Below are 17,441 nucleotides of genomic sequence, written 5' to 3'. Positions count from 1 at the left end.
TTGGTCACTTGTATCGGTTCATGATTCAGTTTGTTTGGTTCATGTGTTTCACCTGGGACTGGGGGTATTTAAGGAGCCTCCACACCGCCATTCGGTGTTGAGAATTGTATAGTTTTGAACCTTGACGTCACTCGAGAGGTTCCCCCCATGACTGGAGGTGTGTTACGGTCAGCTTCAGCTCGGTATCCACAATTCAGGAGCAGGTCACCCTGCTAACCACGTTATTAGCGAGGCTCGCTCGCTCACTGTCAGGATTCACTGGCTACCCACGTCCCAGCAAGGCGACCCACGCTCGCAGCAGCACGCTGCTGGTTCCCCAGCTCTCCTTGTCCTGTTATTGAGCGCTGCTCTAGTGCCTGCTCAGCTCCAAATTCCTCCCAGTCCCAGGTCTGTTATGTTCGCCCTTTGTGTTGTCACGTTTCGCACCTCTCAGTGCTGCTCATGTTTTTCGTACTCTTGGTGTTTTATGTTTGTTTGTTTAAATAAATGCCCTTGCATTGGATTCCATCTCTACAAGGGTTCGTCCCATCTTGGTCTGGCCTAGCATGCCATGACAAAACGTTTATGTAAATTGCAGTGGTTTTTGTTTGTGAATGTGTCCCTTTAACCATTTCTAAAGCTCTAAAGCACTGAAGCTATAGTTCTTCATAGAACCAAAAGTGGTTCTTCTGTGGCATTACTCCTAGAACCATTTAAAGCACCTTTACTATTAAGAGTAGCTCAAAAGGTAGGAATTACTTTTTTGAAAACGCATTCTTGTTACATTTTATTTCATTAGTGTTAGGCCCTCAGGGGCCTAATACTGTTTGTGTATGGATGTTGCAGAATGTAGAAAAAGGCATATCCCTCACATTAAAGGCACAAAGCCTAAGGTTATTATTCAGAGTGTGTCATTTAGCACGATTTACAAGATTAGACTACTTGGGATGGTTTGGAAAGCTGATACGACTCAATTTAGAGAAAAGTGTCCTCATCACTATACATCACTCCCCACTGGTTTCAGATCAGTCCCTGTTGCTTTGCTTTTAAAGGTACAGAGAATGTTTATTGTCCTTATACTGATACAGTGCAGTAGAATTCCTCTCTTTACATGTCGCAGCTGAGAAAGCCGGGGTCAGAGAGCAGGGTCAGCACCCATGGAGCAGAAGGATTAAACCCTTAAACAGGCTATGGACCGCAGGCGAGCCGAAAGTGTTATTACAAACGTCTATTAGCAAATAACAGCCTCATTAGCTTGTACAGAAGTCCCTGTAGTTATTGAATAATACACTGTATTGTGTAATATGCCTTTTCTGCTTTAAAGCTTAAGGTTAAGCTGCAGAAGTGGTATTGGAACCCACAACCCTGTGGTCAATAACCCAGCACTCTATTAGTCATAAAGTACTTGTGAACACTGTAAATCTGTGAAATTTAGGTCTACCTGAAAACACTTTACCTGTATTAAAGGCAAATAGACCAACCTGAGTTGATTATTTAAAAATAAAGTTTATTCAGTTTTAATGTTTGCCACAATTTGCACAAAGCCCTTTATATCAGCAGCTAGTTTTTTTTTAAAGCAAAATGAACAAAAAAAAACACCATTAAAAACTGCATCCAAAATTTGATTATATTGAGTCATGTCATCGTTTCCCAAAACCCTCACAGTCACCCACATTTTCAGTTTGGAAAACTTGGTCATATTAGGATATGATAAATGATAGTAGGAAATAAATGCAAAACTAGATATACATTATCACTGGATGTTCTCCAGTCTATGTAATGTATATGTTTCTACACTTAATCATAAAATACTTAAGCGCTAATGCCAAGGGCCATATCAGTTACTGATGTGGCCAGAAGCAGTTTTCTTAATTTGTCCTGCTTTTGTGGCGCGACAGATAACCAGCATAGTGCTGTCTGTGTGTGTGTGTGTGTGTGCAAAATCTAATACGAAAAGATAAACAAAAGTCACCAAATAACTAAATACCTGGCTAAATAGCAGTAAGATATGCAGAATATTTAGGTACTCAAAGCAACACTATGTAGAATATCTACTTGAAAAAAGCAAGTTAAAAATCATGTTAATGCTCCACTGACTTACTGAATAGGAAGAATAGTTGCTACTCCAAGTTCAGCATGCTGCTAAGTGCACTCTTTAACTTTTGGTGAAGTGGGCTAGATAACACTCGCGAGATTTGTGTAAAATCAATGTGCTTCTGCATCTTTCAGCTTATCCAGAAAAGCATCCTTTGGTGTCCTTTGGTGGTGGCTAAATTAGTGCAAATTACACTTCCCAAAAGTAGAGGGAGCCCTGGAGCATGAAATACCAATTCTCCATAATGCTGCTTTAAGTAGATTATGTCCATAAGTAGATATCAGATTATGTACATAAGTAGGTATCACTACAGGTGGCTGAGGTTAATGGTCCTGGAATCACAAATATCTGTTAATTTCCTGAGTTTATTATTATTATTATCTGGTTTCTTTGATTTCAGTAACACTCTAGCGTGATTCAGTAAATCTAGACAGCCACACTTGAAAGTACTGTCTGATGAGCAAAAATGTAGGTTTTGAATTTGGTTGAACTGCATTCTACCTGTGCCTCCAACACCAAAAACAAGTCTGATCTAACAGATCAGTCGAGACAGGTTTTCATATTCTTTGGTTTGTCTTCTTGCTTTATATGTATTTATTTTCCCTTCTTTCAACAGGGCACAATTTCAGCTTTAAACATGTATACACATGACTTCCAAATGATACTACAGTAAGCTTTCTTCAAGAAAAGGTTTCGCTGCATTTAAAAAACATTAAAAAAGACAATACTAAAAACATTACAAAAACAATTCTGTAGATGAGCATTTCTGAATATACAGTAAAGATTCCATGTGGACATCCGCAGTCTTCTTGAATCCCATACAGCCTGCCCTGGACCAGCCAGCAGCTCACAAACACTCACTTCCGGGACAGTTTCTCCATTTCTGATATTGAAACAGAAGGAAAGAAAGGCAGATACATATACATGTATTGCATGGCCCTCAACCAACACCTGCTGTAGCCTGAGGGCTTCAAATGAAATCACCTCTGTTGAGATCTATCATTTTGGGGGCGGGATAGTTGTTCATCTCAGCCCTTTCTTTCATGATGTTGTTCTTGTAGTCTAAAAAAAAAAGTAAAAAAAAACTACTATTATAATACATATAGGTAAATGAAGCTGATGGTAAGGATTAAGGGCTTTTTCACACCTATAGTTGACGAGTTTGTAAACTTTGTAAAACGATTTCTTCAGTTTATTGGTCAGACTTGTCTGGGGCATGAGCAGGAAAGTAAATGCAGGATAAAGGCCCTGTGCAGTTTAACGTGGAGCAACAGCGGAGATGGCAAATGTTTTCTCAGCTGTAGTAATATTTTGGTGATATACCAGGTTAACAACTATTTAGCTTATAGCTAATTGGGCCAAATCGAGGTTGAATCATGCTTTCACAACATACTAATCGCCTGATTGTTTTGGTCCGCATCCAAGTGTGTGTACTATATTTACACCTGCCTAAATGAACCAGAATCTGGTTTAACCAGACTAAAAATGCAGGTGTGAAACGACCCCAAATTTCCACTTCTAAGATGTAAATGGACACGTTTTATTACCAAGTCGGAGGTCTTCCTGATTGTAGGCTCTCAGGTCAGTGGCTTGCATTTCCAACTCAATTTCAGTCCTTTCATTCCTGTCCAATAGAGAAAAAGGAACGAGTTTTTAAGGTAGAAAAAGACATACTTTACTGCCATTTCAACCATTTTCATGTACACAATGGAACAAAACAGTGTTCTTCTGGGGTCATACACAGTGCAACATAAACATAGGGTCTGTGTTTACAAGACCACACAGTATAAAAAGACTCACTGTTACACAATTAAATATCTTGCACGCAACATTATTCTGAAGGAACTAAAGACTTAAGAGGCCATCAGCGTTGCTGCACAATGTTAAAGAGTAAATTCACTGCTTTTAGATACTTTATTAAGACCTTGACAAAGGAAGAATAACACTATTCCCAGCAGCAACAAAACACACAAACTTAAATGAATATTCACCGGTTTAACAGGGTCAAAAGAGAGAGTGTGTAATGTGATGCTCACTTGACCATTTAACACTGATCTTAGTGCTAAGAGGTTTTGGGAAACCTGGCCCAAATCAAACATGGATGTTCATCTGATGGACATCTGTTTTTTTCTTCGTTTTCTTTCGTTTCGTTACTTAGATCCATCAACTGCTCATTTACTCCTTAACTGGGTTGTCAGTTTTGCCGTCTTCCAGTCCTTTATCAAAGGTAGTTTTGGACCATGGTGCCACTGGCATTTGGATGTTTTGGGTGGGTGGGTTATTCTGAAATAGTCTAACATTGCACACAGACACAGGGTCAAGCTGGTCTTAAGGCATCATCTAGAAATGTAACACATTCAGTTTAACACTTCAAATATTTAAATACAGTAAAAACCTAAAATAAGACCAGGGTTCCTGTGTGTTCCCCATGGGTTGTGTACCCCAACCCATACATATGCTGCCCCAATGCTCCTGACAATAGGAGGCCAAAGACCAACGCATGCCTGCTTTGACACATACGTAGTAATCCACCAGCTCTTATTCCAAACGGCTGCCAATGTAACATTACTGGGCAACCAACGTGATCGGAGGAAAGCCTTATGTACCCGGCTCTGAAAGCATCACACTGAATGATGGTGGGGCGAGAGTGTCATCTATCCACCCTGGAGAGAGGCAACTGTGTTGTCTCAGGGGCCCCAGCTGCCAATGGCTAGCAGCATGGCCGGAATTTGACATAGCAATCCTCTGGTTATAGTGGTTCCTGGATTTCCCCCACTTTTTCTACCAGTGACAATGAGACAAAGTTGAGTCACTGCTTTCCGATGTCCGGAAGACACAGTGGGAGATTGCATTTCATTGCCATTTTTCTTGTTTTTCACATTTTCGGTAGCTGGTCTTTACTTTTACTTTCATTTTGGTGATTCAAGGTTCTGGAGATTTCAGGTTCAGGTTGAGATTTCTTACCAGTAGTAATTCAATAAAAAAAGATGCTTTGGCATCCTTACCTGCTAGACCTCCGGATATCGGCCTCTAGCCCTGAAACACACATTGCAGATCTTGTTAAAACAGCTAAAAAGATCTTCAACTTGTTGAACGTCCAGCTGTGATGCATACAATGGTATGATTCAAGTATGATGAACACTTGAATCATAGTATTTCATCTGAACAAATGACTCAGTGAGGCCTTTTTTACATTACTAGTAAATCGGTCCAAACCCAAGTCCACTCATGACCATACCTCCTTTCCCTTTGCACTGCCTTGTGGTCATGATGATTCCTATGAGCATGAGCAGTAGCAACAGGAAGAAAGCCAGAATGTAGCCAACTTGGTGCAGCAGGTGAGTTCGGCTCTCGGGCATGATGACGTTAAAGACATGGGACGCCTCAACCATATTTGTACCTGCACCAGACGGGGAGGAAAGGAGATTACAATTACTACAGTACTTGATGCAGCTTTTGATCTTGGGTAAAGCCAAATCCAGACACATTTGATGCTGGAGATATTCTTTCTGAAGCTTTGCTAGATAAAGAAAACAAAGCAATCAAGTTGGCAATGGTTCAGTCACATTCTTCAGGATGATACTGCATTATCCTGGTGCCTCTAATGGATAAAAAGTCCAGGCGGTTTGTTTTTCCCCTTCTCGTGTGTGCCAGTGAGAAAAACTCAGAGGAGGAACAGTGTTCCATGTCAAAATGGCTTAGACATAATGAGTTCCAGACCTGATGTCATGCAGCTGCGATGGAGAAAAAACACACACGGACCAGCCAAGAGGGGGAAAACAGGAGGAGGAACGTGTTGTTTGTGGTTAGCCTGTCTATAGAGCTTCTTCTCCACTTACTTCTTGCCACTAAAAACTGGAAAAAGGTTGAAGGTGATATCATATCTGTCACTTTTGATACTTTACTTTAAATAAACCCAGTCAAATGTTTTGACCAATATCAAATCTGTTTAATATTGTTCATTCTGTGATTTATGGATTAACTGTTTATGTGATATCATATTTTCTGAAAGTAATCTGGCTTAATCCGGACGCATCAGAGTGACATTAACACCACATAAACACACAAATCCTGTCCCTCAGTGTGTATTAAGTATGCTGTCAGCAAGTCTGTTTAAAGGGTAAATGGTGAGTGGGTTTATTGGTGACTTATGAAAAGGCAGCTTTTGGAAGAATTTATCACTATCATTATCTGTAATGCTTTACTCAGGAAACGCATTCCCACTGTATCTCTTCTACTCTCTGACTCACATTATTCATATGTCAGTATAGAGTCATATGCAAAGGTTTGGACTCCACTGTTCTGTTTGAACTTCAACATGCAATTCTCTGCAGATCTGAAAGCACTTTTCCTATTCTGAACTGAACTTAAACATAACATACAGTGAAGTGGCCTTTGTCACTCCACCATTCATGTTTTATGTTTTCCAGTATGTTCAGTTAAGCAAATGAACAGTTATTGTGCAATAAAATGTGTGAAGTCTGTTTAAATCTCTATTTATTTTTACTTACAGAATCCACAAAATATCGAATTTGACCAGGAGTGCCAAACCTTTTCCATATGACTGCGACAAATGAGTACTGGTACTCCTGGTCCAAAAGGGCATTAAAAATACTGACAACAAAATACTATTACATAACTATATTACTAATAAATAGGAGAATAATATTAAATTAAAGCAGCATTATGTGAACATTTGTATTTGTTTACTCTAGGGCTCCCCCTACAGTTGCAATGTGTACTTCACTTTTACACACCCATGATGTTTTCTGAGTTAATGACTGCCCTAGTTTGGTCTGACATCAACGGAAGACTGACCAATGGGCTCTTCTGCTACCCACATCAGACCAGTTGCCCACCCACCTGACTGACCGCAAGGCTCTCCTGCTACTCAAGTCACACCAGCTGCCCACCCTCTGTCTGCCTACCGACCATGTTGAAGTTTGCATGAACTCGAACTGTTTGATGTTTTTAAAGTAGTTTTGACCAGAGGAGGATGGGAGCCGCTTGTGAGCCTTGGTTCCTTGCAAGGTTTCTTCCTCCAGCTCTGAGGGAGTTTTTCCTTGCCACTGTCGATTTTGGCTTGCTCACTGGGGGTCTTTATGTTTTATGTTTTGTTGATCTCTGGTTGATCTTACTGAATTCCTGTAAAGCTACAGGAATAACTTGACAACGCCAGTTATAATAAGCTCAAATATAGACAAATATATTTGATTTGATAAAAACTTGGCGACTTAGTAGGAAGCTGCATGCAGTAGCAGCATGCAGTTACTCCAGTACCAGCATTTCTGCCTGGAATGGCACTGGCAGAGATGGCCTTCTCCCTATTACAGACTGTCTACCATCAAAAAGCTGTAATTTTTAAGTTAAATTGTTGCATAATTGCTTTAAATGTAGTACTACTCTTAGTAACCCTACACAGCAATATTAGAAGTTTTCATAGTTTTACAGTATTATAAGACCTTGTGTGCTTCTAATCTGTTCAACATGTAACACAGAGCTCTTGGGTGAAGTTGACAGGTACTAAAATCTTCAAAAAGATTCACCTTGGAGAGGAATGCAGTTAAAAACGAGATGTGAATCTAACAGAACCAAACTGGCTCCTGGCACAGCCTTTAATGTTACTGCAGGCCAGATGTTGTACAGATGTAGCAAACTTCCTTTTCACACCAAAAAACAGCCCACACTAGCCAGCGCAGGGCTGAGAGATACTGTCATAGGCCAAGAGGTTAAACTTGCAAAACTGAGAACGGCCTTAGCTGCCTCCTGTTATAAAGCAAAAGGTTTAAAAGCAAAAGTGAGCTCAGTCATTACTTAGCAGAGGAAAACCTGAGCTTTTCCAAGCTGGCTTAAGAAGGGAGAATAGTATTATATTCAATATGACCTAATACAGAACAGCAGAAAAATAGCAGTAGCTACAGTATTACCATTCTAGTATTGAGGGCTGAAAGCAATGAAGAGTTAAATAAGCTCCAAATCTAGATTTCAGCCAAGTCTCAGGCTTCATGTCCCACCACCAAAAGACCAGGTGTGTGGGGGGAGTGGGCTAACAGGACTGAGAAATAAAACACAGGAAATACTTGGGCAAGGCAGTGACCAGAAACACAGCAAATCCACATAATGACAAATGTTACTTGCCCTGTGCTGCAGCTTTGCAAGACTAAGATATACAGAAAATAATAACATACAGTCATATGAACAAATTAGGACACCCTATAAAAAACGTCTGTCTTTTCAAACATACACTATATGAACTAAAGTATTGGGACACACCTCTTAATCGCTAAATTCAGGGGTTTCATTCAGTCCCATTGCCGCAGGTGTGTAAAATCAAGCCCTGCCTTTACACACATTAGTCTGAGAATGTGTGGTTCTAAAGAGCTCACTGAACTCCAATAACGTGGTTCTGTAATAGGATGCCATCGGTGCTACTATGCAACGTCAGTTGGTTAAATTTCCCACAAGTACTCCACCATCGACTGTGAGTGGTATTATTGAAATATGGAAGCGCTTAGGAACCACAGCAACTGAACTCACGTAAACTTACAGATTGGGTCGCTGAGTGCCGAGGTAGTGTATTTTAAAAAGACAGAGATTTTCAATGGGGTGTTTTATTTTTTTACATGACTGTATAAGATGAATAAAAAGGTGCTGACTGCCAAATCATAAATAAGACATTACCAGGGTCATCATCCTGGTGTTCTGGGAGTTGTTTGGGAGTTTTTGGATTAGTAGGCTGAGGTTCAGTAGGTGTGGCTGCAGAGGGCAGGCCAGGCACAGAAGACTCCACGATGACCCGGAAGATCCGCCTCTCGTGCAGGCCGCAGTAGTGGTGGTGCAGGTGGCAGGAATACAGGCCTTTATCAGCAGGCTGTACGTCGTCAATAGTGAGAGAGAAATCGCCCATGTAGAAAGCCTCGGCCGAGATGTTCATCTTGCTGAGAAGAAAAAGGGGGCCATATTTTCGCTTCTCCCCCGAGGCATACAGATCGATAAGGCGGTCAGCACGGTCACGGGTCACCCCCGGAGCCTGAAAGTCCCAGTGGACCACTTGCTGTTGGCCCTCCTCCCGGATGCCCTCCCTCCAGAGAGAGCGGCGGTTCACACAGGGTAAAACCACGCTGTGTCCCACCAGCACCACGAACACAGACTTCTCCCCGTCCCACACACGCTTCTCCTTACGAGCTGCAAGGAAGTCAAACACAAGTGTGGGCCGCTTTATTAGAGACACACCTACCGTGTTGGCTCAGGTTGATAGGTAAAGCCTATAGCTAACCTTTTCATATTTTAATCTTTTTAAAAATATCTTTGTGCATCTGACAAGTGTTAGTCGTCTTCTAGCCCTTCATCAGTGGTCAGTTTCTGATTACAGGGCTGCTGTTGGCAGGATGTTTTTTGTGGGTGGACTGATCTCAACCCAGCGGTGACACCTGCAGTGTACCTATGGTGGTCTCTTTCCTCTGATGGACAGGGAAAAGGTGGCCTAAAAATAGTGCAGCAGCATGTATATATACATTTAATAAATAATACTATATACTATTGTAAAAAATAATTCTTGTGGAACCATTGCACGTGTAGGTTATATATATATATATATATATATATATATATATATATATATATATATATATAATTAATTCTGAGACTATATATAAGAACATAGTAAGATTATGAATTATTTCTCCCTGTTTTTACATTTCAATTACAAATTTAATTCTGTCCAAAATGCTTTTTTAAAGACATAATGCAGACAATGTTCTCATTTTGTTTGCATCAAGATTTTTAAAATACATCTAGACATAAGGTTAAAAAATCTCAATAACAATTTTTGCTTTACAAATTTGATCTTGGTTTGTTCTTTAGAAAAATGTTCACATTGTGTATAACAATTTTGGGAGTAACAATTTGTTTGTTTTAATGAACAATAACTTAAATTTAATCATTTTTACTAGAACTTTTTAAACGTAAAATAAGATATTTTTTTCAGTAAATGACAGCTCCTACTATTTGAATACTTTTCATAGGAAAGCTTTTAAGGATGTTCTCTGCCCTACAACACAATTACTCATTCATTTAAAGGCCCCATATCCTATATTTTTGCTGTGTTGTATATTTCTTTTTTTGAGGTACACTAACAATATTTATGTGGCTCTATATTTCAGAAATGTTAGAATACAGTTCTACACAACCATTTTTAAATCCCAATTCATCCTGGTTCTGTCACTTCATCTTTAAGACGTATATAAGACAAATGAGCTTGTGATTGTCTTGTATTTAGCCTCATTCAAAAAGCACTCCTGATAGCTGACATATGAGTGGGTGGAGCTAAACTAGGTAGGCTTAATGGGTGGGGATATGTAAATGAGGTGGTCCTTGTGACCTCAGAGAGACAGGAATTCCAAAACCTGATGTTTTTGCTGCTCAGGCTCCATATGTGGACTGTATGGAGTGAGGAGTGAACAGTGTGTTCTTAAACTGTTAAAGTTTACATCAAACTCCCTAAACAATCCAGGGTAATTCAGTTTTCTGTAATAAGGGCCTTTTAAACAATAAACACATATTATCACATTCACAAAAGATACGGACATATACTGCAGACTTTCTTACGGGACTTAGTAACGTTCAGCTGGATCTGAATGGACTGGTGAATCTTGCAGTAATGGTGATGCAGGTTGCAGGTGTAGATGCCTTTATCGTTCATGTCTACGTCTGCAGAAACAAAAGCAGTGAGCCATTCAGTGAGACCAAAAACATTTTCTATCTGCAAACCACAGCTCGGTTTATAAGGATCTTACTATGAATGATGAGGGAGAAGTTGCCGTCACTGAAAGCGTCTTTAGACATAGTGACGCGGCCCTTGTTGTAGGCGTTGTAGACACGCTCTGCTCCTCCTGAGTACATGTCTAGAACTCGCTCTGTTGTATAATCAGGCCGGTTCCGGATCAGGTCCCAGTGCACCACGCGCTGGCGATCCCGGAGATGGTCCCGCCTCCATACCATATGCTGGTTTTGACATGGCAACACAGCCTTCGACCCTGTGTGAAGAGTGATGTTCCTCGCCTCCACCACTACGCTCTGCACGCTGGTCTGGGCCCTCACTATAACATACACATACTGTGTCAGATACAATATAACAAACTGTTTAACTTTCCAGGACTTTCTATAAACTATTAGGTATGCTCAGATAGGGGGAGTCTAGGCTACTGCCAAAATCCGATCATGTACAGAAATTGGCACTACGTCTACCTGAATTAGCAGTACACAGAAGTATAGCATTTGCTTCTGTATGGTTACAAAAAAGATTAAATTCATTTTATTAGCCCACCATCACCTAAACTTTCTGCTTGTACACACATGGATAGTCCTGCAATTGCACCATTACCTAATGTGCATAAATATACTGTAGATAAGGCAGACACTGCCGTAGCTCACATGACATTCTTTTGTTTTTAGTAATTACTTACCATAAGGTGTGAGGAGGATGGCAGCAACTGAAATGCAAATAACACTTAAGTTAACAGTATGATCTACAATAAAAACGCAATAAGTTGGCAATTGGCATTGGAAATACAGTAGCTCAGTAAAACTAAAAATACAACAACAAAAATGCAGTGTTTTAAACCTCTTTTCCACAAGTTAGCACAGTTCCATGGGGTCTTAATAAAAGGTCTGTGGCATTCTTTGGTCAAAATCTCAAAGATTTAGCCCCACAGCGCCCATTCTCATGCTAAGTAATCTGGTTTAGAATGGCCGGTATAAGTGCCTTTTCCTTTAATAAAAAATAAGCCACTGCTCACCCCACTCCAATGATTTTTCATGTTTATTCTAATTTGTCCCTGTTTGTTTACACCAGCTGGCTAATATTTACTTCACCTTGAGTTCATATTTCTCTCTCATCATTATCTGCTGTAGCCTGCTGTACCTGCCTTTCTGTCCTTAGGTTTTCAGATACTCAAATCAAGAATGATAAACACCCACAATGCAGTTCGATTTCCTTTTTTACTGTCCACAGTCTATTTTTTGGGGCAGTGCATTTTTAAAGTAGCCCAAAACACGGCACCCTACTCAGATGGGGGCAATATAATTCTAATGGATGGCCTGTAACGTAGAAAGCTGAGCCAGATCGGACTAGCATGCTGAACGCTGTTGGAATGTGAATGTGAATGCTGTTTTCTGTTTTCAGACTTAGATAGCCCATGGAAAACTGACATGGATGTCTTATATCACAGTCTGTGGGCTGGTAGGCTCTCCAGATAGCCGTACGTATGTCCACAAGCACTGAAACAGTAAAAAACAGTTGACAGTTCCCTTTAAAAAACAGCTGACAGATAAGTTGTCAAGCGCACATATAACAGTACTCTGCAGTACCGTGTGTGTGTGTGTGTTTGGGGTCTCGGGAGATGCTGTAAGCACTACTGCGTCTGCTGTTTGCTCGTGTGCCGACATATTACCCAGCACAGAGGCCCTATTCATCCCCAGCTTGCTTGCTTTTTGCTTCAATCAACGTCTATGACCCAGAACCTAAACACTGTCAACATTCACCAGACTAAAGCCAAAGTCTGTCTGCTTTAGGACAACTTCTGAACCAGGACTTGCAAACTGAGATCCATTAGCCATTTTAAGTGAAGTAAAGACAGCAAAGCTGGCTGGGGAGGGCGACTGACGGTACTCAGCTGGAGCTTTTTAACTGAACCTATAAATATTCTAAATTTAGCGGCATGCATCCAGCCGTTCATATTAGTCATCCAAATGTGGTCAGCTTAAGTAATGTACTGACAGAGAATGAGGGTAAAAACCCATCTACTCCCAGAGCGCATTAGACCAGGTGGTTTTGCAATCACAATAAGCTTCAAAACATGGCCCACGGCTGAGAGGTATTATGCTTGAGGTGAGGATGCTTTCTTTGTTTCAGGTCCAGTGTTTTGGACCTTAAATCCTCCAGATGTGAGCAAAACACATGATCCTTTCTGTCATTTAAAAAACTGACATTTGATTCAGTAGTACACAAATAACCATCAGATACACTGAATGTCCAAATGTATTAGATATATTTTAGGTGGCACCCATAAGCTTTTCTAGTCCCATTAGAGAAGTACTGCCAATATAACAGGACTCCCTAAAGCAGATAAACACAAACCTATTGGCACCATGCCTAATGCCTTTCACACTGAGTTGTGGAGCAGTGGATCTGTGTTCTCTGGAATTATGTATGGCCTTATACAATACTTCTGGGATGAGTTGGGGAGTTGCGGATGAGATGGGGTGGTTATCATCCAACATCCTGACCTTATTAACGCTCTTGTCGCTGAATGCAATCAAATCCTCACAGCAATGCCCCAACATCTAGTGGAAAGCCTTCCCTGGACAATAGAGTTACTTATAGAATACCCTTGAGTTCAGAAGAAACAATAAATGAGCAGGTGTTCCAATACTTTTGTCCATATAGCCTATCTGCAAACAAGACATCATTAACTAAACTACATTCACACAAAGAAGTGCAAAGAGGCACTTAGGCCCAGTATCTAATGAAAGAAAGAGAAACTGCCTCGTAAACTTAAAGTAGAGTGCCATGCTGTCAGGAAGAATGAAAGTGCAGTTCACATAAAAGAGAGGATCTTGGTAACCACCGAGCCTGAGGACTGGGCTGAGCTGAAAAGGAAAGCATGGCCGCTCTGAAGAAAGGAAAAACAGACATTCATACCCTGTAATTTTCTTTATAAATATTCCACAATGAACCGGCGCCTCACACAGGAGGCTCGGGTAGCACTAAACGCTGAACAATGTGTCAGAAAATTGTCACACAGAAGCATGGAATTAACGCTGATGAGTCAGAAAACTGGCGAAGAACTCACGCAGAACTTTCTCCTCTAGTGAATCAGTCTTGGAAAGTGTGCCAAAAAAGCAGCATTCAAGCAGGCAGGTCAATGAAGGAGAAAATAGAATAGAATAGAATAGAATAGAATAGAATAGAATAGAACAGAATAGAACAGAATAAATCAGAATAGCAAAAGCTTTGTCTTATCCATACAGGACTTTGCTGATTGTGACCAAAGTGGGGTACACATCACTGGTTTTCCAAAACTCACCTGGCTTCTCTAGGGGATCTATAGCATAGTCCAAACGTTAAGATTTTGTGAGGAGGTCACAGGTCAGGTTTCTATCCTCTGACTCCATCACTGTCTTAACTCTCTACTTGACTCCAAGCTAAACTTTCTTGTTGGTTCTTGGCAGTCATATGGGGGTTTCGATTTGTCTTACCTGCTAGCAATTATTGCTGAGAACATTCTTGGTCTTCCTGATCTCATCTTGACCTCCACAGTTTCCCAGAACAGCTGGCTTATCTCTTAATAAGAGTCCGCACTGAAGAAACTGCGAGCTGAAAACACTTGGCTATCTGCTTCTAGCTCTTCGAATATTTAGAAAGTTGCTGATGTTGTTGATTCTGGTGATTTCTAAAGCTTGGAAACTTGTTTCATCTGACAGTTCCATGTCGCACTTCTGGTGTGATCTGCTCATTCAGGCTACACTGATGTCTTATTTTTATGTTATGAAAGAGTGTAGTAACTGAAGAGCATTACTCAGTAACTACAGGGACTTCTGTACAAAAACCCAATGCCAGGCATAGACTAGAGGGGTATACAGGCCCGGGTTGTCAGCATTGAGCTGTGGAGCAGTGGATCTGTGTTCTCTGGAATGATGGACTGTGCTCCATCCAATACTTTTGGTATGAGTTTGGGGAGAATCTTCCCTGGACAGTAGAGTTTCTTTTTTTCTTTAATAACTTTAATTTCAGAAAAAAAAACATAAATGAGAAGATGTCCCAATACTTTTGTCCATATAGCGTATCTGCCACTGAGACATCAATTGGAGACAAATATTACTAAAAAAAAAATAATTAACTAAAACTACACTCACACAAAGAAGTGCATAGAGCCCCACCAGTTTGTGGGCCTGGTGAGGCTATTCTTTTGTAAGCATTTCTTTGGTAGATATTTGTAATAATATAACCATGGGCCATATGCATTGGCCATAGGCTGTTTAAGGGGTTAAACAAAAAGACAAAAATGTGTTATTTGGCCAACAGAACCCAAACCTTTGCATTAGGCATATTTTTGTAGATTTTTGTAATGTTCATTTGATGCAGAAGCAGAAGCATGACGCAGATTTTAAGAAAGCCTGAAGGGAATGACAGATTTTTGGAAGGGCATATCAGTGATACAGTTTTAATTGTGAAAACTGTTACACTCTTAGTAACGTATTGCATTAAAAGTTCTTCTCAATGCTTGTCAGCTTGAGAATATAAATCAACAGTAAAAGCAAATATCTAAAAAACACTCTTTTTTTTTACATAAACTGGAGCACAAAGACAGTAGTGAGTGAGAACAAAGCCAGAGACCCCTGGACTGCTCAGACAGTTTCAGATAAAAAAAAAAAGCATTTCTCAAGCTCTCCCTCTCTCACAGAGAAAACATCCGCTGCGATTAGCAGGCCTGGCTTCAGCCTCTGCTCCTAAAGCAAACTCTCGGCAGCAGGCGTGCTGACGCTGCACAATTCCTACCTCTGATTAACCAAAAATCCAACACTCAACCCAAAATAAGGCTGGACGTACTCCAGCGTGTCCACTAATGGCTGATGAATGCTGTCCTTCGCAGAGATGTGGAGTCAGATCTTTTTCAGCAGTGATTCACAGAGGACTCATACACACTAAAGATTTTAATGACAGGCTTGGGGCCATAACTAGCACTTTTAGCCAAAAGCACAGTCACACTGGGCCTGCACTGGGGATCGTTTACACAAAGAAAGAAGAACCGCTATCAAAAAAAGCTGGAGTATTTTGTTATAATAAAAACATTCAGCTACTTTAAGTGGCACCTACTGCTGCCAGGCGTGGGCTAGATGGGTATAACCCCCTCCCTCCCCCAGCATTGAGCAGTGGAGCAGTGTTCTCTGGAATGATGGACGGTGCTCCCTCCAGTACTTTTGGGATGAGCTAGGGAGTTGGGGATGAGGTGGGGTGGCATCCAGCCAACATCCTGACCTCATTAATGCTCTTGTCACTGAATGCAATCCAATCCTCACAGCAATGCTTCTCCGAAATCTAGTATAAAGCATTTTTCCCTGGACAGTAGAGACAGTTAATCCAACCATAGCAAGCAAACCAAGCAACCATATACTTTTAATATCCTTGATTTCAGAGGAAACAGTGTGTGAGCAGCTGAGCAGACTTTTGCCCATATAGTGTATATATATAACACATATTTATGAATATATGATGAAACACTTTGCAGTCAGACTTTTACAGGAGAAAATAATCAGAATGAGAAATACAATGAGTGTGAATACAATGTAAATATACCAATCACATATTTAAAAAAGGTAAAGGTGCACGTATTTGTCACTGTACAGCGAAATGTGTCCTCCGCATTTAACCCATCTGGTAGTGAACACACACTCACACACACGTTAGGGGCAGTGAGTACACACACACACACACACACACACACACACACACACACACACACACACACACACACACACACACACACAGCCAACTCCAGCGCCTGGGGAGCAGAGACGGTAAAGGGCCTTGCTCAAGGGCCCAACAGTGGCAGCTTGCTGAGCCCGGGAATCGAACCCACAACCCTGTTATCGATATCCCGGTGCTCTAACCGCTGAGCCACCACTGCCCCACTTTATTTATGAATGATCCACATATGTGTATATGTGTATTATATATGTAATTATAATATACTTTTACTCAGAATCTATTTTTGACTCAAAATATTTTGACTTTTTGGACTTAAAATTATTTGAAATCAATAGTAGTGGTTTTTAATGAAAGTTAAATCTCACAATTTAGCAACAAATTTATCACATTTCAAAAATGGACATTAACATCTTAAGCCAATGAGTCTGCAAACAACCAAAACAAGCCTAATGTGTTAATAATAAAGTGTTATTATTTAGAAAATCATTTTAATAATGTTATTAAGCAACCAGTATCCTCCCTAAAGGTAAGTGTTATTCTTAAAACCACATTCAGTCTAAAACCAGTCAGGCAGTCTGAAACAGAACCGCACTGAAATCAGACAGCAACAGAAACAGCCTCCATGTTCAGATTCTGGACGTGTGGAGAAAAGTGTACAACAGAAGAAACAGCTACTCACTGAATAACATCAGAACCAGCTCCGACCAAACCCGTGGAGAGGAGCTCATGTCCATAGCTGGTGGAGGTGATGCTATGAGCTATGACTTGTGGACGGAAATCATCACCTGAGAAGAAGTTTGCCGACCAGCGACAACAAAAACTGCAGCACTGCGTGGACCACTGAGTGCCCTCCTCCTCCAGACTCCCACCATGAAATCC

General features: G+C 40.7%; 1 protein-coding gene across 1 annotated transcript; it reads right to left on the bottom strand.

The window, feature by feature from the left end:
- Positions 1-1,465: 1,465 nt before the first annotated feature.
- On the bottom strand, positions 1,466-17,409 carry mxra8b (matrix-remodelling associated 8b). Its single transcript, XM_072697474.1, has 10 exons — positions 17,242-17,409; positions 11,539-11,565; positions 10,870-11,172; positions 10,682-10,783; positions 8,756-9,259; positions 5,313-5,474; positions 5,080-5,110; positions 3,622-3,698; positions 3,059-3,136; positions 1,466-2,957 (listed from the first exon to the last, which is right to left on the bottom strand). The coding sequence occupies exons 1-10, from the start codon at positions 17,294-17,296 to the stop codon at positions 2,932-2,934; spliced, it is 1,365 nt and encodes a 454-aa protein (XP_072553575.1). The 5' UTR covers positions 17,297-17,409; the 3' UTR covers positions 1,466-2,931.
- Positions 17,410-17,441: the final 32 nt, after the last annotated feature.

Source organism: Salminus brasiliensis, chromosome 14, assembly GCF_030463535.1.
Source record: "Salminus brasiliensis chromosome 14, fSalBra1.hap2, whole genome shotgun sequence".
In the NCBI taxonomy this organism is placed as follows: Eukaryota; Metazoa; Chordata; class Actinopteri; order Characiformes; family Bryconidae; genus Salminus; species Salminus brasiliensis.
The sequence above is the reverse complement of the archived record's forward strand: the minus strand, read 5'-3'. Positions and strand labels throughout refer to the sequence as shown.

What these genes read in the sequence shown, in the direction of transcription:
- mxra8b (XM_072697474.1), bottom strand. Translation starts at nt 17,296, where the DNA reads ATGGACATGAGCTCCTCTCCACGGGTTTGGTCGGAGCTGGTTCTGATG. An exon ending in CTTCTCCCTCATCATTCATA is followed by an intron (nt 10,784 to 10,869) that starts GTAAGATCCTTA and finishes TTGTTTCTGCAG; the next exon opens with ACGTAGACATGAACGATAAA. An exon ending in AATGATAGATCTCAACAGAG is followed by an intron (nt 2,958 to 3,058) that starts GTGATTTCATTT and finishes TTTCAATATCAG; the next exon opens with AAATGGAGAAACTGTCCCGG.